The sequence below is a fragment of the Scatophagus argus genome, chromosome 5 (genome assembly GCF_020382885.2).
Source record: "Scatophagus argus isolate fScaArg1 chromosome 5, fScaArg1.pri, whole genome shotgun sequence".
NCBI classification, from domain to species: Eukaryota; Metazoa; Chordata; class Actinopteri; family Scatophagidae; genus Scatophagus; species Scatophagus argus.
Genome location: NC_058497.1, coordinates 21,067,206 through 21,094,955, shown reverse-complemented (window position 1 = coordinate 21,094,955; position 27,750 = coordinate 21,067,206). Strand labels below are relative to the sequence as shown.

General features: G+C 42.3%; 1 protein-coding gene across 4 annotated transcripts in view; it reads right to left on the bottom strand.

Annotated features, from left to right (window-relative positions):
* Positions 1 to 27,477, bottom strand: part of frya (furry homolog a (Drosophila)) — a 45,010-nt gene extending 17,533 nt beyond the window's left edge. The window contains exons 1-30 of one of the 4 annotated variants that reach the window (XM_046389595.1): positions 26,558 to 27,477; positions 17,239 to 17,438; positions 13,229 to 13,282; positions 12,234 to 12,373; positions 12,024 to 12,114; positions 11,777 to 11,856; positions 11,618 to 11,698; positions 10,568 to 10,736; positions 10,224 to 10,316; positions 10,007 to 10,105; positions 9,251 to 9,352; positions 9,001 to 9,104; positions 8,238 to 8,346; positions 8,046 to 8,132; positions 7,742 to 7,913; positions 7,479 to 7,611; positions 7,203 to 7,310; positions 6,561 to 6,816; positions 6,159 to 6,341; positions 5,981 to 6,067; positions 5,251 to 5,510; positions 4,862 to 5,051; positions 4,483 to 4,607; positions 3,908 to 3,965; positions 3,605 to 3,696; positions 3,215 to 3,387; positions 2,519 to 2,679; positions 1,223 to 1,333; positions 556 to 710; positions 56 to 155 (exon numbers count right to left, since the gene is read on the bottom strand). In XM_046389595.1, the coding sequence (XP_046245551.1) occupies positions 56 to 155; positions 556 to 710; positions 1,223 to 1,333; positions 2,519 to 2,679; positions 3,215 to 3,387; positions 3,605 to 3,696; positions 3,908 to 3,965; positions 4,483 to 4,607; positions 4,862 to 5,051; positions 5,251 to 5,510; positions 5,981 to 6,067; positions 6,159 to 6,341; positions 6,561 to 6,816; positions 7,203 to 7,310; positions 7,479 to 7,611; positions 7,742 to 7,913; positions 8,046 to 8,132; positions 8,238 to 8,346; positions 9,001 to 9,104; positions 9,251 to 9,352; positions 10,007 to 10,105; positions 10,224 to 10,316; positions 10,568 to 10,736; positions 11,618 to 11,698; positions 11,777 to 11,856; positions 12,024 to 12,114; positions 12,234 to 12,373; positions 13,229 to 13,282; positions 17,239 to 17,438; positions 26,558 to 26,774 (3,990 nt within the window). In that variant the 5' untranslated portion in view covers positions 26,775 to 27,477. Of the gene's footprint in view, positions 1 to 55; positions 159 to 555; positions 711 to 1,222; positions 1,334 to 2,518; positions 2,680 to 3,214; positions 3,388 to 3,604; positions 3,697 to 3,907; positions 3,966 to 4,482; positions 4,608 to 4,861; positions 5,052 to 5,250; positions 5,511 to 5,980; positions 6,068 to 6,158; positions 6,342 to 6,560; positions 6,817 to 7,202; positions 7,311 to 7,478; positions 7,612 to 7,741; positions 7,914 to 8,045; positions 8,133 to 8,237; positions 8,347 to 9,000; positions 9,105 to 9,250; positions 9,353 to 10,006; positions 10,106 to 10,223; positions 10,317 to 10,567; positions 10,737 to 11,617; positions 11,699 to 11,776; positions 11,857 to 12,023; positions 12,115 to 12,233; positions 12,374 to 13,228; positions 13,283 to 17,238; positions 17,439 to 22,413; positions 23,945 to 26,557 lie in introns of those variants that run through there. The other 3 variants (XM_046389594.1, XM_046389596.1, XM_046389597.1) reach the window with 3 other exon arrangements.
* Positions 27,478 to 27,750: the final 273 nt, after the last annotated feature.

Genomic DNA, 27,750 nt, shown 5'->3' with positions numbered 1-27,750 from the left:
TAATTGCAGAAAACTACACAGAAGCACAAAAGGCAGCACTGCTTGTGTTTCTCACCTGCATGAGCTGCATTGAAATCTCATAGATTTCTCTGTTGGTGTCTGATGCCTTGAAGAGGACCAGATTCAGCAGTGTTACTATATCACATGGGTAGTTTCTGCTATTAAAAGAAAAAGAGAGGAAAAATAACTATGGAGAAATCTTTCAGCATTAAGAAATCAAAGCTTCGATTTTGAGTTCATGTTTTTCAGATAAAACAAGAGGTGAAGGCCGACATCAGATGAACAGTGAGCCATTTAAGAGGATTAGCTGAGGTGACGCTCTGAAGCCGAAGCTAATATGCCAGCAGTTTCTTCACACGGTTAAGAAATTGGGATGACACATTGATATAAATACAGCATATAGCTCACAAAATGACACAAACAAAACATGAAATGGGACAACACGCACACAAAACAAAAAAGAAATGAAGATGAGAACATAACTAAGCTCTATAAAAAGCAGCAGCTGACCTCTGTTAGCTGAAAGGCTGACAGAGAGTTTGTGAGATTTTGTACCTGCTGCCACAGACCGTAGCGATGGCTTTGAAGCAGCCTGAGGCGAGCTGGTAGGAGCCCGTGAAGCAGCGATCCACAGCCCAGTTGAATAGGTTGACCTGGTCAGCATTGAGCTCCAAGAGCAGGATGACGACTTCACAGCCAAGCTGGTGGACCTGAGCCAGGAGTAGACATCGACACAGACTCTCCTGAATTTCATGCCTTTGTAGAGAGTTCCCTGTTTTGCTGATTCTATGACCTGAACTACCCATCCTTTTGGGATTTCTGAAAGATTCAGCGTAGAATGATTCCAGTCGCTCTCCTTCTGTCTTACTAAAAAGATGACAAATTACATTTTTGTGGCTAACTTCCCAGTAAATGCTACTCCTCAAACATTTAGTGAAAACCCAGGGGGCTTAAAGTCAATTAGGAAGAGGAAGAATGTGTAAACATGCAGGGGCTTTATCTTGTTTCACAATAAACTGAAATTAAGACAACATTAGACAAATTTATTTTGAAACAAAACTCTCCTTCACTACTTGCCAGCACTCTTGCAAGATAATGGCGGACATTTGGCAAGGTCTACAGTTGGGCTTCAACAGAGCAGGCTTCTGCAAGCTATCAGAGGGGCTTTCTGGGTCAGCTCTTTGTTGAAATGCACCACAGTGGTAAAGTATTGGCCACATACCCGCTGATCCTGGCAGGCTAGTATATTATCCAGCCACTTATAGAGGTACCCGTCTGGGGAAAGGCCAACATTATCAAACACAGGCCCGCAGCAAAGCACAGCAGACATGGCCTGAAAGAACAAACAGTCAACAGCACTCACGTTATAGATTTTGATACCCATGAGAAACTTATTCACAGTTCTGTTTTTCCCCTTCATCTTAAACAGGCCCTGTTTAAACAGTTAGTCCCAATGTGGGAATTCAACACAAATCTGAACATTTTAACTTTAACTTTTCGCGAATATCTGAATATTCCAACAGGTGATGCTGTACATAGCTTCATCTGGTCAATCAAAGGATGTGACGACAAACGACTCGTGTTTGTCACCTACTTAAGTCTGTTGTTCATTCAGACCTAAAGAGAGCAGAGGAAGGAGGGATACAAAAATCTAATGGTGAACCCAGGACTGTCTGGGTGGGGCACTCATTTACACAAGTCTGTATTTGTCTTGTGGGTGGAGAAGAGTTCATACCAAGCAACAGAATTACATTTGAAGAAATATCTTGGCCAGCAGAGATAGCATGGGAATATTTTCTCTAGTACAACATTGCTGGGTGATTCAGGAGGCCGTTATGGGAATTAATCGTTGGGCAACAAAACAGATTAGGTACAAAAACATATTGTACCATGTCATTCTACAATAGACAGTAGGAATATGCAGATTCATTCTGCAGGTTTTTTTTCCTCAAATGCATACTTTGTAATTGGATAAACCAATCCGGATCCACCCACTGCCAAGATACATATAAGATACTTTTTTATAAGATACCAAGATACCTTTTCCTACTGTGCATCAGGGGGTAATATCATGGATGTTTAATTAGTGTTGGATACAGCACTAGTGGTGGGACTTCATTCATTCCTATGAAGGGTGCTCGGTGGCACATGAGCCCAGAAAAGTCACTACCTGCTATAAAGGACTTACTCAGATGCAAACACACTGTACATGTTGTAACTTTGGGTTGATCCATCCATCCTCCAAGTTGAATTGGTATAAAATTGCTTAACAGTGCAAGACCTTCCAGATGTGTCAGGCTGAATGGATCTAATTATGACAGTGAATTTCAAAGGGTTTGCGTTGCTCAAAAAATGTATCCAAGAGTTTACAACCACTTCTATCACAAAGTGAATCTCAGGGAAAAGATGTACATCATCTGATGTTTGGCCACTATGTCAAATAGGCCACACTTACTATAATGTAACATTAACAGAGAGAGTTTGCGGAAGGAAATAAAATTGCAAAAAGCATGTTTACCTTTAGGGCACAATATTGATATCTTGTGATCTGGTGATTCCTGTCACTGTAGCGGTCCAGAGGGGTGAACATGATGCTGAAAGGGCCTGCCCACTGACTGAAGAGGATGAAGAGGTGATGCCGCAGGCTCTGCTGTGGGAACAGGAAGCGCCTGTGGTGCACTGGGGATGGACACAAGAAGTTGTAGGTCTGCTCATTGAGAGAGTTAAGAGTCAGCAAAAATCTTCAAGCATCTCAAACTCTTAACTAACTACTTAAAGTGCATTTTCCGATATGATAATAGTGTTGGTGTCCCTTGACGGATCATTAGCTATCGCTGGAGGACTGTGAATGCCTGGCAACCCATGAGTCATCACCTGTCCTGGCCTGCTATGTCCTTAAGCAGCTCCCTCTGGGCTACATCAAAATCAAGATCAATGTCTACAGCCCTGTGCACCTTGTGCTGTGCTAACCCCAGCCAAATGAAAGCCTGTCCTAACAACAACAATAATAAATTTACTTATATAGTACCTTTAAAACAGAGTTTACGAGGTGCTTTGACAGACAAAGCAAAAGTACTCAGACAGACAATACAACAACAGAAAGTCCAGCAGTCAGGCCAAACAGCAGCTATAATTCCCAATCCATAAAACTGATAACAAGGACAGACAGACTGCATAATAGCCCTGTATATAAAATACATTTATTCAGCAGTACCTGGTACACACTGGATGAGGTTGGCCACCATGGCGCTGAAGTGAGCCCGGATGTCCTTGAGGATCTCTGCATCTTTGTCATTCTCAGCTTCCAGGAGCAACCGAGTTAGATCCACATACTCGAGGAAGAGAGCACCCAGGGCGAGGGTGTCACGTTCCAGAGCTCCGTTTGTACTTTAGGATCACAGAGAAAACAGGGAGAAGCGCAGTTAAAAGAAATCACAAACCAAACAGTAACAGTAACGTCTGGGCAGCTTTTTCAACATCTGCAAACATGCAAATTGACTAAACCAATTTATTTTACAGAGTTATTTGGCAAAAAGTCAAGTGTACTGTGAGTGTGATTCTCTGCAGAGTGGGACTTTATTGTGTCAGCTAATGCCATACTAACCTGTCACTGACAACACCTGCATCAGCCAGCAGCTCAAATATCCGCAGCAGCTGCAGTCTCAGCAGGTCTCGTCGTTCACGACGCTTCTTGTTCTGCAAAAAATCATTAAGAACAGTCCATCATGACACAGTTTCCTGTGTTAACATGATAAAGTTAAATCAATTAGTTAATCTCACTTATGTGTAGTGAGATTTTCAGATTAACAACAGCTCTCTTGGAGCATCGAAGTTCATTAAGAAATTCAATCCAACGGTAAATATTGTGCTTATGTCAAGTACTGTGATGTAAATACAACAAACCAACCTCAGGTCTTCTTTCTAATGCTTCTTTCATAAGGGGATGTAGCTCCTCCACAAGTTCCCTGGGTGCATACAGTGAAAATATAAACAAGTCATCAAGAAGTGATGCTTTAACAACACAAACATGCAAAAGTGAAACGGCCGAGATTAAACTGCAGTGAGTCTACTGTCATTTTTTGCAAGGATAAGGGATTTGAGCTAAAAAAATCTGATTTTAGGGAACAATTTAGATGCAGATGTAAATAGCAACAAGGCACCACTCAACTATAATCCCCTGTTTATCTCCACTTTAAATCCACACAAATTCAGGTCAACATGCATTTTAACTACTGAGAAACTAATGGATTGTCCTCTAACTTTTATCAGACTGGTGCTGTCACATCAAAGAGAGACAAAAACAAAACTAAAACTACTGTTGGCAGCTAAAAATACTGTGCTGCTATACATCCTTGAAACCAGTACATGCAAAAAAATTTAAGCAAACAAATCATCAATTGCAAGAGGAAATTTGAAATTGGTTTGTTTTGGGAAGGTAAATTCTTCAGATAAGAACATCTAAAACACAGTTCTTTGATATACCTGAACACAAGGGAATTGGTGCGACCAAAGCCCAGAACTAATGACTCTGTCAACTCGATGCTTTCTGCCCTCATCAGTGGAACCAACTGCTTCAAAAGCCAAGCCACAGATGGGCTCCCGATAACCTGAAACATCAAACACCGACGGTTCAGTGGGACAAATAAACCTCTAACGCTGCTTGAACACCACTAATTACACAGGGTGGCATTGAGGTGAGTGTCTGTACAGTTGAGTATATATCAGCTTCCTCTTCCATTCATCTAAGGTAGCTGCTGTGTAATTTGATGCTTCGAGCTGAATGACAAAAAGCTCCATGTGAACACCTGATCCTGTAGAGACAAAGCAATGAATAAGGCCAGAGGGGTGGAGAGGCAGCTACCTTGTTATCGTAGCTGACGCCGCTGTCAGGCGTGGTGGCTGAGATCTCAGGTGTCGATGCTCTCAGGTGGCCGGGGCTCATGATACTGGGCTTGGCCACCCCAAAACAAAGGATCAGGTAGTTTCTCCACAGGGTTACGTAATTGTCCCCACTGCCAGACGTGTTGGTCTTCTTTGCATACACTGGGTTACTGGTGGATCATACGAATGAGAAAATAAGACCCTTATTTTTAACAGGAGATCTCGTTTTTCATATGCAATGAGGATCTGGTATAAGGTCATTACATTTAAAACAGCAATGCTAAGTAGGAACGCACTGAAAATAGAAAATAGAATAAATAATGTTTCTTTATCCCCCTTGAACTGAATGCAGTGTTTGGGGGCACTTACTTTGGGTCTACCAGGGGCATGAGCATCTGCATTCGGGCGAAGGCGTAGGGCCAGGCGTAGCTGAGAGCTGTGGGGCAGTGCTTGGGCAGGTTGTCCTGTCGGAGGAGGCTGTACACACACAGCACCCAGGGGTCCTTAACAGACTGGGCAAAGATCCACACGTGTGAGGGGCTCCTAATGTCGTAGTGGCTGTTGACGAGCAGGGCATTCCACTCCACAAGCCACTGAAGGTCCACGTGGTGGCCAGGTGGCAGGGAAGCCTGCAAGCAAGCAAGAAGCACATCGGGGGCAAAGGTCAGGGGTCATGGCTGAATTAAATCAGCAACATTTCCTCCAAAATTAGGGGGAAATGTAAACTGTATATTCAGAAACACCATTTAAAGATCAGGATCAGAATATTTAATGTATTATCCCATTCTTAATAAATCTGTATTCTTACTGTAATCATGACAGCTTAATGATTACACAAACAAAAGTAAAAAGGTCAGCAGCTGCTCAGTTCCAGCTGTCCATTCAGTTTTTAAATGCTAGAGAATCGAGTTTTCCAGTCAATGTAACAAGCATTTGATGTTTAAATGACACCGGATCATTTCACGAAAGTAGCTAATGAGCATATCACAAGAAATCAGTCCAGTCTGAATATACTGAAATAGCAAAAAAGTAAAAACACAACCAAAACCAACTGAAAGCACATCTCAACTGAATTACAGATAAGCTCCTAACAACTCACAGTGTCAGACATGGCAACACTGGCAAAACTTTCCAGGATCAGAGGGCTCAGCTGGTCCATAATCTCTATCATTGGTCTGTCGTCTTCCTGCAAGTGACAGAGAGTGAAATCACTGTCGGTAAGCTTCATCAATGTTTGCTGTAGCCTATCACTGGAGATTTACTTTGTCTCGTTTTACCTCAGACTGTCTGATGGTCATAAAGAGACTGCGTATCTCTTTGAGGATTGCGATGGCGAGTCTGCGGGTGCTCAGCTGACAGGAGCAGAGCAGTACGAGTGCCAGCCCCTCCACAGCATGCAGCACGGTGGAGTGAGGACCTCGTTCTGGAGGCATCTTGAGACCTGAGCTGGACTGCAGCAGCTGTGGCACAAACATCAAAATGAAACAAAAGCTGATTTCACAGTTGCATGATTAAAATGACACTTAAGTACGTATTTTTCTACGTCAGATATTTGTCATAAGTACAACAACAATAATAATGGCCCAAAGCAGAACAAAATGCGAGAGAGTGAAACAAATTAGTGCATTCCACTTGTTAAAGGCACAAAAATGGGTAATAATTCACAAAAAGGTGTGTACCTCTGCAGTGTGTACTTTAGCTGTGTCACAGGTCTTCCCTGGGGCAGCCAGGGTTAGTTTCCACTGTGTGAGCAGTTGCAGCAGTAATTTGAGCGATGTATCCAACAGTCCCTGGTGAGTGTCTTGGACCTCACGCAACAGGAAGTTTGTGAATCCAAACAGGACGTCGTCACGCCAGTCAGAGAAATCCACCAGCAGACTTTGCAAAGAATTCTGGGCTATGAGTCGCAGTTCGTCATCCATATGGATTGTCAATCTGACAAACCGGACAAAGAAAAACAAAAATAAAACAGGTGTGTTTAAAGGAAAAAAACTGAGTCTCTGTCTCTCTGCCATACAAATGATTACGCTCCATTTCAGATAATTCTAGCCCGGAGATTTCCTGGCAGGCAGGATTTTTACTTGTACAGTGCAAAAATCTATGACATGAATCTGACATGCATAAACGAGCCCAGCTGAGGCACTTTAATTCATTCAGTTTTAATTTGGCCAGCTCAAATACACCTGCTGCATAAAACCAGTAGATCTGATTCCAAAAAAGCTGTGTAAATCTAAAGAAATCACAATGATTTGCAAATCATTTTCATCCTATATTAAACTGAACACAGCTTGCTTGATGCTTGCATGACTTCAGTTGCTCACCGAGAGAGCAGGTCTATGAGCTCTGTCTTGGACATCCCGTCGGGCAGGATGCGAGGAATGGCAGCGACACACGTCCTGAACAAGTCAATCTTGGGCTTCCTTTCCCCCCTGAAAAGGTGAAAGTTTAAGCTCGACTGATGAAGCTTCTTTCGGTCAATTTATGTTAATTAAGGGGTGTTCATGATGGGGCTCAGACCACTTTGCTGAGTCACTCTTAAGTTTTCACAACTCCAAATGTTTTGGCCCTTAGGATGACCAAGCCATGTGTGGACTTACGTGATCATGTCTTCTGGCTCCTTGTTCAACATCTGAGCATTAGTCATCATCATGCTGCGTCCCACCTCCTTGTCCAGGTGTCTGAGGATGTTGTCTATAGCCTTCCTCACATGAAAATAATACTGTGACATGCCTGGAGAGGATGACAGGGTAAAAACTCAGTATCAAGACTCATATCTGAAAATGGACATCTAATTCAAACCTGACGCCAAAGCCAACACTGCTCTGCTCCAGCATCTCTTGCTGCGGTCTGTCTCACTCACCAATGACTTTGGCCTCGTCATCTGTCAGCGTTTTGCTCAGGTATGTCTTTTTAACTCGGAGTGTATGCCCAGAGGGTAAAGTGCAACCAGTGTTAGGCATGGGAGGCTCGCCGTCCTTCTGCTGCAGTTTATCGGCTATCACCAGGAATGCTCTCAGACCAATATTCATTCTCTGCACAGAAAGGAAGCTTCAGCTGTTCAACTGTTTGTTATCAAGTTCCAATAATGCATTTTTTGGTTATTATGGGCATTTTTTCAATACTTTTCTATAAATACATCATAAAAGTGAAGGTTAAGTGTGTACCTCTGGATTAAGACTGAAGGCTTTTGCAGGTTTTCCAACACAAAGAAGGTCAAAGATAATCTCTTTCATGGCAAAATCAAGTCTTTCCTGTAATGAATCAAGGAGAAGAATGTGCTTAATAAGATGTCATGAATGTCAGGAGGTATTATCTTACTTCTCTGTAGTGCAGTATGAGCACATCATTATGTTTACCTGCGCAATAAACTGGATGATTTTCACAAAGATATTGAGAGGCATGTCTCTTGGTACCACGCTGCGGGATCCTTTGGGAAAAAGCGTTGTTACAATGGTGTTGAGGCGACTGTGGACAGAAGAGAAGACGCTCTGAGGATGCCTTTGACAAGCATTTAAAAGACTGTGGGAAATTACATAGAAAACTACTAAACTGTCTTGTACAGTACTCCCATTGCTTGAAAGTAGGTTTATTTTTGGGACAAGTTTATTTTGAGCCTAATTAACATCCTTAAAAAGTCTTGACCCGTTTGGGATTTCTCACATGGGTTCAGGCTCATAATGATGTGTGTGAGCTGCTGATAAACCTGTGGGCCACCGGCAGTCTGGTGTAAGACTCACCCAAGGCCTGCACTAATGTACGTGTATACACGTAAAAGCAGAACTCGTTCTCCAAACACCAATAAAATCAGTAAAAAGGACGAAGGGTTGGCTGTAAAACTCCAACTTCACTGAACTTTTGTTCTTTCCTTAAACCCAGAAATATTTTCATGAATATTTTTAGTACCAACAAATGTTATTTAGCTCATGAACTCATCAGCTTCTCACAGTTATTTACTGATACAAAAAAACACCGTAAACACTGTAAAATGTCTTAATTGGGAAATTCTCAGTCATGCCTGCTGGAAAATAACAACTTAGGAGAGGAATTTCAAATGCCATCCAGACAGAAACTTTGCTGGCTGGCTCACATTACAAAAGGGGTTAGATACAAGATGTTTACCCCTGTGTTGCAGTGTTGCTCTCACACTTGATTCTGATCATGTAGACCCACAACAGCCGATACAGGGACTCCAATGCAACTCGAGCCATTTTAGGGTCTCGGCTCTGCAAGAAAATTACAATATAAAAGCAGGCTAAATGCGAGTATGACAGTTATGATATTAAGATATACACACTTGAACAACTCTGATGTATCCAGATACTCCTCAGTCTTTAACAAAGACACCAATATTAAAAGGCTGATACACTACCTTCAGATTTGAGAGGCAGTTGTTGAGGAAGACATGCCATCTGTTGAGGAAGAACTGTTTCTGGCTGACACACAGCAGGCATGTCACCAATGGGTAAAATGCCTGTGTGGAGAACATTTAGAGTTTAGACCTCTTTAGTCATATAAGGCATTGTTATAATAGCTTCACACTGACTTAAAAATAGGTCGAACACTTTCCATATTTAATATCCAAGCTCGTCCTTTGAGTGGATAATGTGAGAGGATTATGTATTATCTCTGAAGCATATCTCTGTAAGTGCAATTTAAGATGCAAACCAGTTTTCTTTTGAAAACATAATGAGATTTCTCCTTCTGACATGTTTTTTGCTGAAGATGCATCCCTCATAAAATGTGGCTTTGAGACATAATCGCTGCCTCAGGCGAATGTGGACCTTCTGTAAGAGCTAACTGCTGTTCCATAAGGGTTGTTGTCCTTCCCTGTGAACTGCTGTGGTGAAATGGTTTTTAGAGAGAAAGGGCATTAGATACACTTCTGTATATCGCAGTGCCTTCATGCTCGCTGTTTATGCTTTGAATGGGCAGACTGTCTTCGCTCATAAATTATTTCTAGGGCGAACAATGACGTTGAGGGAACATTACGGAGGAGTGACCTTGAAATGCTTGAGGATTCACAGAGACCACAGGCACCCAGGCAATCTAAGCATGCAGAGGGTGTCAGAGTGGAAACGGAGGTGTACAAAAACAAACAGAGCCAACAATCTTCTGGGTGACTAACCAGTGAGTGCTTCTTCCTGGAGGACAAGTCCAGGGTTGTGTCATACAGGCTGTCCACAAAGTTCCTCAGGCAGGGTACGTTCACCTCGTTCTTCACGGCCTGAGACAACATCACACACGGTCACACAAGACACAAACCTCTGCACAGTGGTGTTCTTTTCCTACTTATATAAAATATTGTGTAAAAAATGAAACATGTACTGGGGAGAAAAACTTACTGCTGCCACAGGAACCAAAATTTCAACAAAGAGACCAGCCAAAGCGTGTTTGATGTCCTTGTCCTTGACGTCCAGGAAATATTGGGCACACTCCTGCAGAAGAGAGAGAAGTTAATGGTCCAACATGAAATAAAAGGCCATATCACTTCAGAGAGTGAAAACGTTTACCCAAGAGATAAACAGACTTATTACTGTATGGTCAAAACTGACCAAAGATAATAGGAGACACAGTCAAGATCAAAAGGCAGCAAATCCTCACAATCTTGACTTCTTTTGTGCAATTTCTACACAGTGGTTTGTATTTGGAAGTTTTAAACCACAAAAATCAAAGGAGTCAGTTGTACCTGCATGAACTGAAAAGAGGCTTCAAAATCCTCGACAGGATACATCTTAATTCGGAAGAACTTGACCCCCATGATGAGGCTAATGGTACTCTGGACCACAGCTGGACTCTGCTCTTTCTGCCGTAGCTCCTTTAGCTCAGTCATAAACTTCTTCTTCACAGCAGGAAACCTGAGGGAAAAAAAGAGATTCTATATAAAGTCAGTCAGACAAATCCCAAATCAACACTTCCCACAAAAAAAAAGTTCCTCAACTCTGGAGTCGTGACGCAGAGAGAACACAGTGATAATGTTCAGGGAGCACTTCTCCCAAAAATATCATCCCCTTGCCTTACCCTCAAAATGCAGACTGCGAGTCTGTGCCCCAGGATGAACTCCTTGTCTAGCACCTGATCCCTTGCCCAAATTGAACCAGAGATGGGATTCTTCAGCTGGTCTAAATTTAGAAGCTAATTCATCACGGGAGCTCATATGAGCATCATCTAGTGGAGCCATCCCAGCCACTGTTGCCGAAACTTGGTCACGTGAAAAGAAATTGTTTTTTATTTCGACTGACATGAAGTGATTGAGAAACCGCATTTAAATGCATTTAGAACAGCATCAATGTCTCTGAGGATACTCTGAAGACAACTACGAACACAGCAATACCTTTTCTTTCATGTCCTCGGAGAAAAGCAAAGCTGGCTATAAAAAGCCTCTCAGTGAAGCAAGGAAATTATGCAGAGTGCACTTTGGAAGGGAGCTATGCAGTGTGCTCACCAACCATATCTCCGCTTTAAGGGTTTGTCTCTTGCTGCGATGATCTGAAAACTTCAAATAAACACACATCAATTTCCAGTCCTAGTTTGGTGTGAGGGGGACCTGTCCAAAAGCGTGTCGTCCCTAAAGCATGTTCCAGTGTCTTGAACAGCGAGATGTTTTGCAGGACGGCATTAGGAATGGTAACACAGCATTACCCATCAGAGCAGAGAGCAAAGATTTAATAGTCAATCAAAATGGAATGAATAAGATGGAATAAGATTACATAATCGCAGCTCTGTCTTTGCTACTTACTTGGACTGGGCTAATACTCCTATGATTTCAGCATAGAGGTCTGCTACAGTGTGCATATTGCCAGTGTTAGGACCATGATACCTGTGGGAAACACAACATCAGCAAAAAGGAAAACGAACCTTGGAGAAATGCTAAACTACAAAGAAAAAAAGTGCTTACCCCTCCTTGTATCTAAAGTGCTTAAAGGCTAAGTTAATGACTTCATTGACCAAGTTATCAAGTACCGGGTGGAGCGGCATCTAGTTAAGCATCAGGAGAGAGGAGAATGAACGTTCAAAAATAACATATTAACAGTCATACTAAGGTCACTTTTACTGCAAATCTTAACGGATCTACCTGAGTGAGATTTATATGATTAAATATAAAGATAAGCTGAGGAACTGTGCGTACAACAGAGTTAAGTCACCTGTTTCAAAACTTCTATAAGCACAAGAGAGAAGATGAAGTCGATGGCCAAATCCCTCCTTTCAAGTAGATAATCTCTCTGCTGCTCATCGCTATTACACAGACCAAAAAAACAAGAACAACAGGTTTTGTTTTTCTGTTTGTTTTTTTTTTAACATTTGTCTACAGGTGACACATTGTTGCAGACAGAAATCAATTTAACGATTCTCACTTTTTGGACTTGGTGTTGGCCCTTGGCCGATACTCGTGCAGCTCCTCCTCGAGTCCATTTTGTCTTTTGTACCAGTCAAACAAAGTGCGCAGGATGGAGGGCAGACAGTACTCAGCCAGGGAGCTCATGGTGCTTATCAGCTGGGGGAATGAGACATACACAGTCCAAATGCATGCTTGTGTTTGGAGGTTAGCATACCAAAGTACGAGATAGCAATCAGGGTTTCCTTTGTTTATTTGTACTGTAATTTGCACAAAAACATAAAACAGCACAAGAGGATTCACTAACATTTCATCACATTTCCTACATTTGAACAGGATAGAACCAAATGAGGCAGCTTTTAGTAAAGTTCAAAGCAATATTAATGGAAAGAGGTGAGACCAAAGGGTGAGCTGGCCCTCACTGGGACCATGCAGAGGAGGCGTGGGGGTGACGGGGTGGGGGGACCCATGGGGCAGCCTCCCTCAGTCTTGGGGGAGGGAGAGGGAAAGGAAGGAATGGGTGGGATGGGCTGGGCACACAGGAAGGGAGGAGGGTCTGGTTGGGCCAGGAGAACACAGCTAGTCCTTCATTCAGCATGAGGCCAGAGAAGAATCCTGGCTCTGTACGGCTGCTGAATGGCCTCACGCAGCAGCACAAACACACCCCTGTGGCTGTGAAAGGGCCTTCTCTGCAGAGCCACAGACCTGCTGGACACACCTAGCACAGAGCCAGTGCCAGCTCTCAAGGTAAACACTCCTGCCCTTGACTGGGTCTGAAAGACCTTTGTGGGATGTGAGCGGGGCTTTCACCCATCATCTCTTTCACGTTACAGTTTAGTCATAGAGCAGTACTGAAGACGTGCAAACTTGCCTTGGTGCTCGTAAGGAGAGGCAAAATAGTTAAATGTCTTTTACAGGGTCACCTTAAGGTTGTGGTGTAAAACATGTAGTGATTAAAAATAAAACCACAGCAGTTCATTCCGGGCCCTGTTGCCAACACTTCACAGAACTTACTTGATCAAACTGAGGATCTTCTCCCCTTTGCAGTGACTTTGTTAACGGCTTTTCCTGAAAAACACACACAAACAAGGAGTGATGTGCTTTTGTAACTTTTCTTATTTGCACAGAATCAAAGAGGCAAAGTTTTCAGAAGTTCGCGCTGAAGCTCATAACTCTGTCTGCCTTGCCGGCGTGTGGAGTATTTTTGAAGCAGGGACTCATCATAGCCCAGCTAATGAGGGGGACATCAATCAGTCTGACGCCAGGCAGGAGAAGACAGGGTCAGATATTAGAGATGGGACATTCATGACAGCTCCCATTATTACAGTCTTCTATCATCTGACATAAAGGCCTCCATGGAGGGCAGGAGGTTTGGGCTGAACCCAGTCTTTTCCTGCTGATCATTTTGTCATCATCAAGATTTTATTAAAAAGAAATAAAAGGTATGTCACATCATAGTATGCAAAAGAAATAATGATGTTACGTAAAGTCAAAGCGTGGTGGATGCTGTACTGTAAGAGCCTGAAGAACTCAGAAAATAAGTCAACAGAGTACAAAATAAGTCAACAATATAACAGTAAGTTTGACACGGGACATTAACCTCGGCCTCCTGGGTGAAAGTCCAGTCTTTAACCCATTTATCCACCACAGTGCTCTCCCAATATGGACTTTGTCGCTCTTTATACCACGTCACTGAACTTCCTAAAGTATTTCTAGCAGCAAGTCCTCTCACTGAATATTCATAACTTGCCTTTGCCATGCTGGGAAAAAGACATATTGTGTCCTATTTCTTGACTTTTGTATAGCATTTGTGTTGTTAGTCAGATATAAAGTGCTGCCTTGCTGAGTTCAGAAGAACTATGTGGTGACAGCTGATCAAACTGGATCAAAATAAAACACAGACAACAATAAAAGCAGCACGTTTATATCCACACTTAACCCACAATTACCACCTAATCTCTCCTCACACAAACCAAAGCATCAGCTGTCCTCTACCTCTTTGCTGCTCTGCTGTGCCAGAAACCTCCCTCCCTCTGCTCTGTCTCGTTAGCGACACAGCAAATCACAGCACGTCACTTACTTGATTATTAATCCATAATAGCTAACTATCTGATGTGTCCGACGTTGACTGACATTGACATTGACATTGCGTGGGCTGGTGGTAATGTTTGCTCTCTCTCATGCAGCTGGGGAGCCAGCTAAGCTCATGCACTGATGAGACTTTTAGTTTTTGGACAAGTGCTTGCAGAGAAGTCGATGCCTCTTGCACAGTCAGGCTTTAAAAGATTTTACTTGCCTTTGTTGCAGGCTGATACAGCAACACTGTTAGTATTTGATCATCCAGATAGTTTTTCTGCAACTCGAGACATCATGCATTTGCTATTAATTTAAAGCCTGAGAACAGACTTTAACAGACTTCTCAGAACAGACTTTGAAAATGTCTTCTGTATTTGATTAATTTATAGTGACAACAGATCGCTGGACATGATGGATTCAGTTAAACAAATTCACTTGAACGATGAAGATTAGTAGGAGGGACAGCTGTACGCCAATGCATACACGGCAGGGCTGCAACAGATCTCCACTGAGAGGAAAAACAAAGAAAGACACATCCTCCCTGCAGTTCTCTGGAGGAAGTTACACTGAATCGAGGGCTAGCACACTTTCCCTGTGGTAATTAACACTTCCCTGCAGACTGAGGCAGAAGACTTACAGCTTCCCCTAAATCACAGTCCTTTAAACTGGCCTGTCTGGCCAAAGCAGCCACCAGCAAATGGATAGTAAATCTGACCTGACCAACCTACTTTAAATTATTGCAAGTAGTACCATGCATGTAGCAGCCCTGGGGTCTGCTCTCTCCAGTTTATCCAGTCTAACCCTAACCCTAACCCTAAGAGATCTATTTGTTTTAAGAGCTATAACTGTTCATAGGGTTGTCATTCTCATGTTCTGCCTTGGTTGAACTTGCACCTGGGCACTTGTAAGATATTAATATGGTTGCGGGAGCAGATGATGAGTGCAGCCCACATTAATGCACTGTTGCTCTTCCCCGTCTGCCTGACTGAACGTCAGCAGAATAATTTATGAAGGCTACTGCTGGCTCTGCCGAACCTCCACCGGACAAAAAGTCTCTGAAAGATTTTATTGGCAGCTGTTGCCTTCATCTCATCGTCCAGAAATGCTCACAATAAAAAGACAAGAGCAAGAAACAATGCTATCAGTTCAGTGATTACTATTTAAACCTGAAATAAAACCTGTGTCTGTCCCGCATTTCACTAGGACTGCAACTTAACTTACAAAAGGTCAATGAATGAATGAAAAATGTCACATTCTCCCACAGTCAAAGATGTTTTGTCAGTCCAGACGGCAAAATATTATTTTTTTTTTAAAGATTTTTATGTAGAAAAGATGTTTGAGGTAATTCACAAAGATCTGAATGTTTTACATCCTAATTTTAAACTTTAATGCAATACAGTGTAAACAGTAGTTGATACTTCTTTCAATAACAACAAAAAGAACAAAAACTCCCTGGCTCACAAAATAAGACACCTTTTTCTGTTTTGTATAACCGTGTACACAGTGCTGGGACAGAAAAAGTCACTGAACACAAACCAACACATTTACTGTTCATCTCTGTGCTGATACTATTGTTTTAAATATGTGTTTTTTAAATATGTGTGTATATATGTCAAAACAGTATCGATACTTTTGACAACCCCAGTACAGCTTACAGAACATCCCTGTAAATCAATCAGCTTTAAAGCCGACATGACCATAGTTTCTCCCAGAGTTTATCACAGCATTACATTTCATGTGCTAAACTAAACTCGTGTAACACTGAAGCTTGCACTATGAAGTTGGCTGAAAATTCCTCATTTTGTCCCCATGCTGCTTCACACAGAACTAACAGGCCTTCAGCTGACAGCAATTAAACATGACAAGGTAGTTAACATTCCTGCTTTTGTGTGGGAGACTCAGTTGCATGTCCAAGGCCTTGACAGTAATAGATCACTTAGAGGTTTAAACTGTTAAGGGCTTCATTAGGAATTGGGCTGCATGTTGTCACAGAAATATGTCAGCATTCACTCAAGTACTATACTTAAAGACGACTTTGAAGAAATTTAAGCTTTTCCATTTGATGCCATTTTTTTTTCTTCTGCAATACCTGTGCAGTAAAAACTACTGTACTTAAACACACACAGTATGATAAGAGTTTCAGATGTATGTACGAGCTGCTACCAGTTCCACTGAGGAGCAAATTCCTCAACTTCCCCACACGCTTTCATTCCAATAACATTTCAAGACCCAGTGAAAATTTTAGGTAGCACAACTTTGTTTTCTCTTTATTTTTTTTACCCCATAATCATCTCATGACCCCTCAGATTTATCTTGTTACCCTGTAAAGGGGCCCAGCACTGATGAACTCAGCTACCAAACTATTAAAAAAACAAGCTCCACCTTGATCCATTAGAACAGTAAAATGCTAAAATGCAGAATTAGACATATTTCTACAGAATTATTATTTTTACTTTTTGATGTTTGAAGTTGCTACTAACTCTGTAATTTTATGTAAATAGAATTTTGATTACTTTTAAATGCTCTACAGAATTTTTAAATTGTTATACCGGTATTTTTGCATAATTTAAGAATTTAAATACTTCTTCCACCACTCCTGGTAACTAACTACTTTAAACCAGCTAACCAGCCTGTCTATAAGGCTTCCTGTCTGACCTTCATGTCTTGGTTCATAACCTGGGGCTTGGGACACCCACGAAGGGTCAAGAGATGGTTAACAGGGCAGTCAGCAAGAATAAAACTAAATTCTCCACCAGAAAATGATATTTATTTCAGCGATTCTTCTTTGCTTTTTTTCCTTACTGTGTAATTTGAAACAGCGGAAATGTTTTATCAGCCTCTATAAGTATTCATATGGAACAAGTTTTGGTTAAACTACAACCTGCCTGTGAGTAGATTAAGCATAGCTTTGCAGTCACTCCACAGTCTGCAACTTTCTGCCGACTCACCAGCGGCTCAGCCATGATAATGCGGATCTTGCGCTCTGACATGGTGGTGAAGTTGGCGAACAGGCTTTTGAGAACATACTCCCCCGGTTTGCTCTCCGGGTCGATGCTGATGGGCATCATGGCTGGGGGACCCTTCTCTCCCTGAGGACAGCAGACTGGAGGGATGGGGGGTTTACTGTATCCGTTCCCCACCGGCGAGGCTACGGAAACAACACAAAAAAAAGCACGAGATGGGAAACTGTTTTGCTAAGTCAACATCGGCAATTCAAGCACAAATGAGTGGGACAGGATCAGCCACAGATCTGTTTACAAAGACAGATCACCAACTAGAGTATTACTGAGAAGTTTCCAAACATGGACATAAAGTTCCCAACATGTTGAACATTCCTGAGGGAGACTGTCCAAAGGGCACCGGCTTGCCCCGAGTCTGCTCTGTCTTTCCTGCTGCTACAGAGCGCATATGGAAATTAAAACACCATGGCCAGCAGCTGGTGTTTTCATTTCGTACCAAAGATGTCATTGCCCTTTGAGGGAAGCGAAAGTCTTGTGCACGTGACCATCCTTCAGCCTGTGTTGTGATGCGGCCCACGTTTAATTACGGATTGCTTGGCTTAGGCTGTAATACCCTCCCAACTAACAGTTAAAATTCACCTTGTTGATATGCTTTCAGACATAAAAGTGCTAAAAATAAAGCCCCGCATGCAAACATCTCATTAGAACTGTGACTTTTTTTATTTAGCCTGAAACTCTATAACTCTCTATAACTGCACGTCCACCTCATGAACTGCCATAAATCTTAAGTGTAAAAAATTCTGAGAGGTTTTGGAAATGACAGAAAAGACTTACTGCCTCACAATGAGAACCACATTTTTTTTTTCAGCTACTGCATTCAGAGTGTGTAAAAGTGTCCATGTGTGGATATAATAAATAATTATGACCAGACAGAAATCACATAAGCAGCAGCAAAGCACTGTACAGCCTGCTCTGTGTCAGAAACACATTCTATCTGTCAGCCTCACATATCAAACTCCAGACTTTGCGTTCAGCATGAGTTTTGTTTTTCTTTGCTGTTAAATGTTGCTTTAAATCCTTGTTAAAAAATGATTTGGCTGGAGCTAATTATAATAAAATGCAGCATGTAAAAAACACCTCTATCTTGCTGCATATTTGTGCAAGGTGCAACTGACATTTTGAGAGGTTATGCAAGGATTCTGAAGCATAAATTTTAATCTGAGGCACAGAGATAATTTATCATGTAGTCAAGTTATGACAAGACAAAAACCTACAGCATGAATTAAACAGAGCAATCAGATAATTGCACATATAATTAATGACTTTTGTGGTCTGCCAAAAGCAGGAAGCAAAAGCAGAAACATCAATTTTCCTACCGATCAAAGGCGGAGAGAATAAAAAAGAGCTCTAATTAAATGCTTAAAGTGTTTTACTCAAGTCTAATCACCTCTTCACAGGTAGCCGAAGGAAACCACAGACAAATGCACACCAGTGAATGGGGAACAGAGATTTTACAAATGAACACGTACAGAACACAAAAAGACAGGATCTGAGCAATCATCATTTTTAAGAGGCTGTATGTCAAGACTATGCAGCCTTGACAAAGCTTCACAAGAGACGATGGACTGTGGCACCGGTGTACAGGCCTGGTATCCGTTAAGCAATGTCCAGCATGTGTGATGATCTTGTGTGCTTTTCAGAACATGCCTCTCTCACTTGTGGCAACTCAGCACCTACCCAGGCCCTTGATGAAGCTGATGACGCTGGCCTTACTCCAGCACACTGCTGTCCCGTCCATAGTGGGGAAGGAGGATATGGTATCCAGGGTCGTCCTGAATCAAGACAAACGCTTGCTAGTAAAATCCACCAAAGTCCATGTCTTGTGTATCAGCTGGATCCGTCCTGCTGGGCATAGTTTCCATGGCGCAGTAAGCCAAAGTCGGGCGTGTTGTAAAAAGTGGGAGTAGTGTTTGGTACAGGAGACCACGCAATATCTCGATCTCACACACACACACACACACACTCTCACACTCTCTCTCTCTTTCTGTGAGCTGCTTCTGCTATGGCTTCCTCTACCCTTGTGACCAACTGGTGCCGTCCAAGAGTGAAGGTCAGGCAGGAATTTTTAGCTGAGGCACAGCACAGCGATGAGGTCCAACATGCTATGGTGGCATAGTTGTGTGACTATATTTATCCCGCGGTACACACTATACTGACAGAGCAGCCCGCCCCTTTCCTCCACCTCTGTGATCCTGAAGCACGAGGCACAGACCACCAGAGTGTAAACACCATTATTAATCAGGCACTGCTTCGGGCACATTTCACTTTAGGCATGTTTTTACAGAATTAAAGACTTTTTCAAGCAGGTAAATCAGTACAAGAGCCACATCACACATTCAAATAACACAAAATTAAAAAATCAACATATCATTTTCTGCAAATTCTCCCACGTCATCAACCTAAACTGGAGATGGGCGGTGAAGACAGGAACCAGTATGCATATCAAGCCCCTTTTGTTGCTCTGTACGAAGACTCAGAGGCGACATGTGACTCTGCAAACAAGGAGCTTGGGCACAGTGTGCATTACATCATCAACATGCTGGAAACACCCTGAGCATGGTGGTGCTCCCTGGAGGACAATGCAAACAAGCTAACAAGTGTTTCACTAGGATGGTGCGCATGTGTGCATGCACACACACACACACACACACACACACACACACACACACAAAGAATGCAGTGCTCTATATGCATCCACAGAGACCACTGAGTAAACAACCACTTTAGCAGTCGTTTGTGAACAGAGTGGGTGGATATTTAGATACCACTGGCCTCCTTAACTGGACCAGAAACTCCAATGTCAACACAGACCTTTAGGAGCACTTTGTCCAGCTGCTGTGAGAAGCATTGACACTGCATTTATGTGAGAGACCAGTGGGCAACACAGCCTTTGAAATAACAAAAAGTTACTATTTAATCCTCTCCTCCAACACTGTACTGTATTTATAAACCATCATTCCAAACTGGCAATGAAGAGTGAGAGACGACAAAAGTGGCAACATTTTGTCGGCTGGTTTGGATCATAAAGTTTTAGGTCACAAGTCTCTGTTAACAGCCAGATGTGCCACACTGACTATATTTCTATATTAAAATGAAAATGAATGTCACAAGAGCTGACATTTAATCTACGACCTCATACCTTAAAAAAAAACTGTGACATGTCCAACTAATGGCTGTAAATCTCTTGGACTGTGATCTGGAGCTGCAGCTGGACCATTTGTTGCTGAATTATTTAGCAAAAAAAGGAGGCAACAGCTGGAGCCGGTGGAGCATCAACATCCTGATACCGTTGTATTATCACAGGTTCACAGTTTGAGTGTCTCATAAAAAATGGAGAGAGTGAGAGAATGGTCACAGACCTCAGTGAAAAGCAGATTGAAGGTGATGGTCAGTAGTTTAGGACTGACATTATGTCAGTCCTAAACTACTGACCATCAGCCTTGTTTCAGTGAGCTGAAGTTCCTCTTAGAACATCAAATGTATTCACTGTTGAGCACTACTTTTAGCTCCTCAAATATAACGCACAAATATTGCACTGCACAAAGCTAAACCCGCACAAAGAGGAAAGAGGCAAAGAATCGTTTAAAAACTTGGTCAAAATGTGACACAGCAAATCTGAAAATGGGCATAATTTCATTTCATAACAGAAAATTAATTGCATCTGAACCGAACGAGAACATGTTTGATTTCTCATCGGAAGAGCACCAATGTGCTTGGCTCGTGCTGCTCAGCTCCTGCTCTGATTGGCCGACGGCGGACCGGCCTTCAGGCAGTTTGAACACCAGACCTGATATCGCTGCTGCTGCTGCTGCTGCTGCACAAAGCCAGTTTTGTGCAGGCTATTGTCAATGTTTTATTGGAGCCGCACGCACTGACTTACAAGCGTGTAAAGGGCCTTGACTCTGTTTACCTTCAGGTCACAGTGCAAACAGTGTCTGACAGACAGCAGGGAAACACATACTGTTAGTTTCAGGCACCTGATCAATTCTTACATGTTCAAAACTCAGCACATATTTTTTCAATCAATTTCAATGGCAGCATCCAATATGCCCAGAGTCCTAATATTTTTAGGTTAGTGTTTAATAACTACATTGTCTCTGCTGCTTTTGATTCATTACATAACGACTCGTGTAAATGGGACCAGAGAGATGAGATTAGAAGATCACATATTAAATGAAATGTTAAATACATAGCAGTGGGTCACCGATGATACAGTGCAATGAACGCCTGTGCCTTTATCAGCAAAGTGATCCACTCTGAGGATTATGCAACATCATCAGGAGATGGCTCAGTGTTGAATGTGTAGAAAGGGACAGCATGTTCAATGGTATCTCTTTACATTCAGGTTCAATAGATATACACAAGCTGCCACACTGCCTGAGAGATGCAGATGACTTCCTAGCATTACTCCCTTTAGATTTTAAGGCTTTAGTTCCTACATTTTTTCAGGAATCTAAACTGCAATCTTTGACTGGCTAAGATGTCATTTCCTGGTTTGCCTGCAGCCTATTCTTTCCACTTTTCTGGTTGTTTTACACCCAAAGGGAGTCCACCTCTCATATCTTACATAAAAGAGAAATATGCCACGATCAGAGACACCTCATGGGCCCAATGAAAGGCAGTGGAGCTATGAGCTGTGGATACAATATGCAACCGAGCTGAACCTCCAGTAATCCTATTACTGTGTCCTCCTCACTCCTAATAGGAGCTATTTAGACTCTGTCCGAGACCCAAAGACTAAAGTAAAATGAGGCTTAAACTTAAAAAGAGGCAAAGATGCTGAATCACCACCAGTTTAATCAGAGTGGTATTACAGTACTGTATGCGTGTTTAACTCCTGGCAGATACTTACACACTTATGCCCGTGACTGCTGCTATGACACAACTGAAAACCTTTCTGAGTTTGTTGCTGAAAGTATGATGCATGCAGCTGCATCTCCTCGTCACAGACCACAACAGGACAAAGAGGCTAAATAGTCAGGCTCCCAGTAGACCTGCAGTCTCGGTCAGTCAGCTCCGTCAGCTGAGTACGAAGACCACAGCAGCAGCAGCAGCAACACAAACAACGACGACAAAAACAATAAGAGACAATCTGCTACTCACTGCCGCTCCATGATTTCAGCAAGGATTTGATGCTGATTTCAAAGAAGCCCGAGTCCTGCTGGCTGGCCATGGCTGCAGCTTCCTGTTGCGTGTCCCCCCTTTAGTTGTGTTTCCCTCCAGTAGCAGCAGCAGCTGAGCTGGGACCAGCAGGTAAAGCCTGCTGTCACCTCTCTGTGACGCACACAATGCTGTGCTGACGAGACCCTGAGAAACTGCACTGCTTTACCCCTCCTCTTGTGTCCTGTCCTTGGCTATCAGCCCTCTCTCTCTCTCTCTCTCTCTCTCTCTCTAAAGCTGTGGCAGGCAGTGGGCGGCAATGCAAGCTCCCTTTAAATAACTGAGCGGAGGCTGAGAGTGCAGGAAGCAATCCTCTTAGCGAAGCGCAGTTAATAATAACTACTGTTTGTCTGCGTGCAGGGCCTGATAATGATGACAGCATTGAGCTTTTGTATCTCTCAGTGTGACTGGGAGCATCTGACGGGTCACTACAAATGACGGAGGAGACGGGCAGAGCAGGAAGTATGACACATTACAGGGAACATCTGGGAGAGCAGGGGGAAGAAGAAGACACTGAAGTGATCAGCAAGCAGACGGGATTAGCTGCACAGCAAGGGTTCTGCATGGCAGCAAGGGCTGACTGTTGGTTTTTAACTCTTTTATTTTGAAAATACACCTACTTAATAGCTGTCAGATAAAAAGGCAAACCCTGTGCATTCCTTCGGGTTTTCCACCAATTTTCTTCTCATAATAACCATTTAGGGGCAAATTATTATCCTTACTTTCCAATAATATAGGTTCTATTTTATTGTACAAATTACCTCATTAATCAGTTTATCTAAAATCAACAGAGATAGGGGCCAGTCACTGGTTCCCAGGGGCTTATTTTGACAAAATAATGAAATTCTATTGATGGACTGCTGTTGATTCATCAGTTTAATACCATGATTAATCAACTACTCAGAGCTAGTTTCAACACTATCATTAAATCAAGCAGCAGTCTAACCCTCATTACTGTTGCTTGCATTACCTCGATACACTCGTGCATCATCATAGCATGTTTTGCGATACTTTACATTTTTTGAGAATACTGCTGATTCTCAAAAACACAGCATCAGTTTTTAATTAATAGATTACACGCATGAAGTGAGCACATATCACTAGCATAAACACAAAGAACACAGTCCTGTGAAACAATGCATCACCTTCCTCACAGTAGTGCAATATACTAAATTATAACTCCTCTATCATGACATGTTCTGTATTGCCAGATTAAGAAATATGTAGGCATGCTGAAAATGGGGCATAAAACACTTCACACTGCTTTGCTATGTAAAAAGCAGATGCACATCGTCAACCATATGGACGATAAAACACACCCTCCAATCCCCTCTTCCTCTACGGCCTCTCAACGCTCTTAGTATAATCCTATCAGAACTCTGTCTGTCCATCAAGCGACAGTCACTTGACCTTCATTACATAATACACTCTGGGATGGAGAAGCCATCACTGGTTGCAGTGTTTGATAAACACACATTTCAGGGGCTCAGGTGTTTTTTGTCACATTTTTGTCCTTTATGTATATGTACAGACAGCGTGTTTGTGTGTAATTCCACCAGCTTTCACACAGCGGTGACGTTGTCCTTATTTTGGTGCAACTAAATAAACCGACTAGTGCAAAAGTGCTTTTATGACCTGTGCCATCATTTCTGAGGACTGGGTTTCCAACATGCTTGCTCATTTTGTCACACCATCAGAGATGAACACTCCAGGAGAGTCTGAGAGCTTTATTTTTAATGTACGTGAAGAACAAGCCTGGTGAGAATGTGTTCACTGTGTACACAGAGCAGTTCTTCTGGTTATGTTAATAAAGACAGTGTATCTGTGAAATCTGCATTAAAGGGGACTGATTAAAAGTTGATTAACTTTTATCTATATTTCTTTGTTATTGCAACGATATGAGTTGAATAGTTTGATAGTGTGATAAATGATGTAGGCGGGATAGTATGTGGAGACTGGAAAAACACTGTTTGGCTTTGCTTTGAGGTTGCTATTGATACTGTAACTACTTTTTAAGAAAGCAGCTGTCACAGCTTATGTCTGCCTTAATAAAAATAAAAAGAGTTATAGGCAAGGGTTGGGCTTGTTCCCTTACTTCCAGTGAAGGAAAATCTTAATGCTTCAACATACTTTTGGACAATGCTATGCTTCCAACCCGTCAACAGCACAGGGAAGGCCCCCTTTCACCCCAGCACGACTGAGAAAGCTCCATAAAGACATAGTTGGATGATTTCAGTGCAGGAGAACCAGAATGGCTCACACAGAGCGCTGACCTCAACCTTATCGAACACCTTCCATTCCAGGCACTCCCATTCAACACCAGTACCTGACCCCACAAATGCTTCACTGCATGAACAAGCCAAAACCCCCACAGAAACAGCAGTGAAATGGTCATCTGTCCCAATACTATCGTCTACATAGTGTATCTTCAGATGTTTTCAGTATCTTTACTCTATCAGCAAACATCTCTTCACCCTGAAGTAACTGCCAAGTCATAACATTCAGACAAACATCGATAAGGAACATAAGTGTAAGCAGAGCAAATTTGACTAATTATGGGAAATTGCTTAGACTATTATGGTCCTAGCAAAGCATTTGATTAGTGAAAACAGAGATCAACCCAAATGGATTCTTTAAACACTGAACAAACACTGTTCCCTGAGTTATCCATCAGTTATAATCTAGTCAGTCTGGCATGTTCAGTAAGAGGCCCTCTGAAGGACGAACAGTTACGTAATTCCCAAGATGATTAATTGACTTTTTTTTTCGATAAGGCTCCTAAGCAGAAAAAAGTAAAAGTACAGACAGACCAAAGGAGACGTCTCAGACACCAACCACATTGTTGGTTTCATTTAGGATACTAAAATATGAAAATGAAACAGTGTTATAAGTGTTTGAACTATGAGTACCTTTTCTGACTCTATAAAACCTACACAGGCACAGTAGTAAAACAGTTCACATGAGGCACTACCTCTTCATCCTCCTCATTAGAAAACTACCACCAATACAAAACAGTGAGGGTAAGACATATACAGGTCTCTCCTCTGCTGGCAGGCCAAACTTCCTATCATTTGAGAAGCACTAATAACTTGTCAAATCTTTCAAGAGAGATCTGAGGTGGCTCAGCCGTGAAGTGGACTGTACGCTTTTCCACGTACCAAATCTGTCAAAACAGATCAGAAGAAAAATGTAATGAATGTTCCAGAAAGGACTTGAAGAACTTGATGTTTTTGTATCACAGCACATCATAGATATCATGAGAAATCTGACTGAATGCCACTCTGAAGGAACCGAAATACAGTGTTTGCGACATAACGCCTTATCTGGATACCTTAAAACCTGTCTGCATAACCTGCTGCCAAACATTTAGACATAAAACACTGACAGTCCGCTGGCAGCCTGCATAGGATCAGTGTTGCCTCTTCAGAAGAACACTACATCAGTAACGCTTTCATTATTAGCAGTTTTACAGGTCTACGGTTATTGTCAGCTTCACCAGTAGTCAAGTTCCGTCTCACAGCAACAGGTGCGAAAGCAAAATGATTGTAAATATTTTTCTTTAATTAGGCTTGAGCTGGGTGAAGGCTCTGACACAAAAAGCCCTTATTAAAAGCATTATCAGGCTCTGATGAAGTTTAGGAATGTGAGGTATGTCTGTCCAGTTCAGCCATCTTTGCGGTTATCAAGCTCAAACACTTGAGTCCCTCTTACTCTCCCTGCCCCTGGCACCCCTACTTTCTTCAGCTTCTTGTCTTCTTTCCCCACACACCCAGATTTATTTCAGGTCATTTCTTGTTGCCTGTTTTTCTCAAAACACAAATACAGAAATCTTTAAGCTCAGTTACATAATATCAAAAACTGTGCCATGCATTCTCCCACTGTCTAACGTTATTAACAAGTCATCACACTGGTAGGTAAGCAGGACAAATACAATGGAGAGGTGAGGCATTTCGCAAAGTGATGGCAGTAGCTGAAATGCCAGCAAGGCCTTTGCAACCACATTTTTAAAGGATCACATTTCTTCTAGCTTAAAAACAGAATTCTTCAGGTGATTACCACAGCTCCACAGAGTCCAAGCAGTACCTACTTTCAAGAATGGTGGGCCTCTTCTTATGGCGCATCTTTTTAAACTTCCCTCTGAAGTCCCTGGGTGGGAATGGATCCAGAGGTAAGCTGGCAATGCGCCCCAGGACAACCTCATCCAGTCCCTCAGAGCAATCCGTCTCACTCTCAGTCATGTCTCTCACAGCACTCTCCTCTAAAGACATGTTGGATGGCAGGGAGCCCACAGCTACTTCTATCATTCTTCTAAAGGAGTCATTTGAAGCTGTGCCAACACCCCCCCATACACACACTTTTTTAAGTGCAGTGTTTAATTTTTCTCTTCCTTTTCCTTCCTTATAAACTAACTCCTTCTCTTGGTCAGGCAGTAAATTTCTGCCGTGCCGAGATGCAGCGAGGGCTGTCAGCTCCGGTCTGCTAATGTGTTTTAACCCCTGCACTTGACAGGGCAGTTCAGCAAGTTACAGTAACTTTCGTGAATTGGGCAGGTATTGGATTACTTAGACAGCCCCTCCTCTTTTCAGCAAAAAGGAAAGAAGCAGAGAAGAGAGAGGGGCAACGGCACAAGTAAAGAGGAAGGGAGGGAGGGAGGAAGGGAGAGGGGAAGAGAGGCCGCTCTGACAGCTACAACATCCCCGCCTACTTTAAGTCCACGAGGCATTCCTGAATAAATATCCTGTATTTGTCTTGGACTTCATGCATCAAAGTCTAAACAGACATGTCTTACCTCTGGCAATGTTAATGAGCAAAGTAATTTCTTCAATAATCGTGTGCTCATTACCAGGATGATTTATTTAAAAGATGCACAACTCTTCACATTCAGAGATGCTTGACAGAGAAATCCATTCACCACATGTACTTCTGAGAGTCCTCACTCGTTCCTCTGCAGCTGCCACGATCCAGTCGATTGATCGATCGATGGATCTGTTATGATGATCTATTATGACTAATCGTTTCGGTTATTTTGTCATGCAAAAATGTCAAACATTTGCTCCTTTTAATGTGATTGATGAAAAGAATGAAAAGTCTTTGGGTGTTGAACTCTTGGTTGGACAAAAGAAGCAATTTGTCACTCGGTAACACTTTTGGACGATAAATAAACATTAATAGTAAACGACTAGTCATGAAAATGACCGGCAGATTAATCAATAATGATAATAATCATTACTGGCAGCCCCAGCTTCACCAGTTCAGTTCACAACACCAGCACATCCCCAA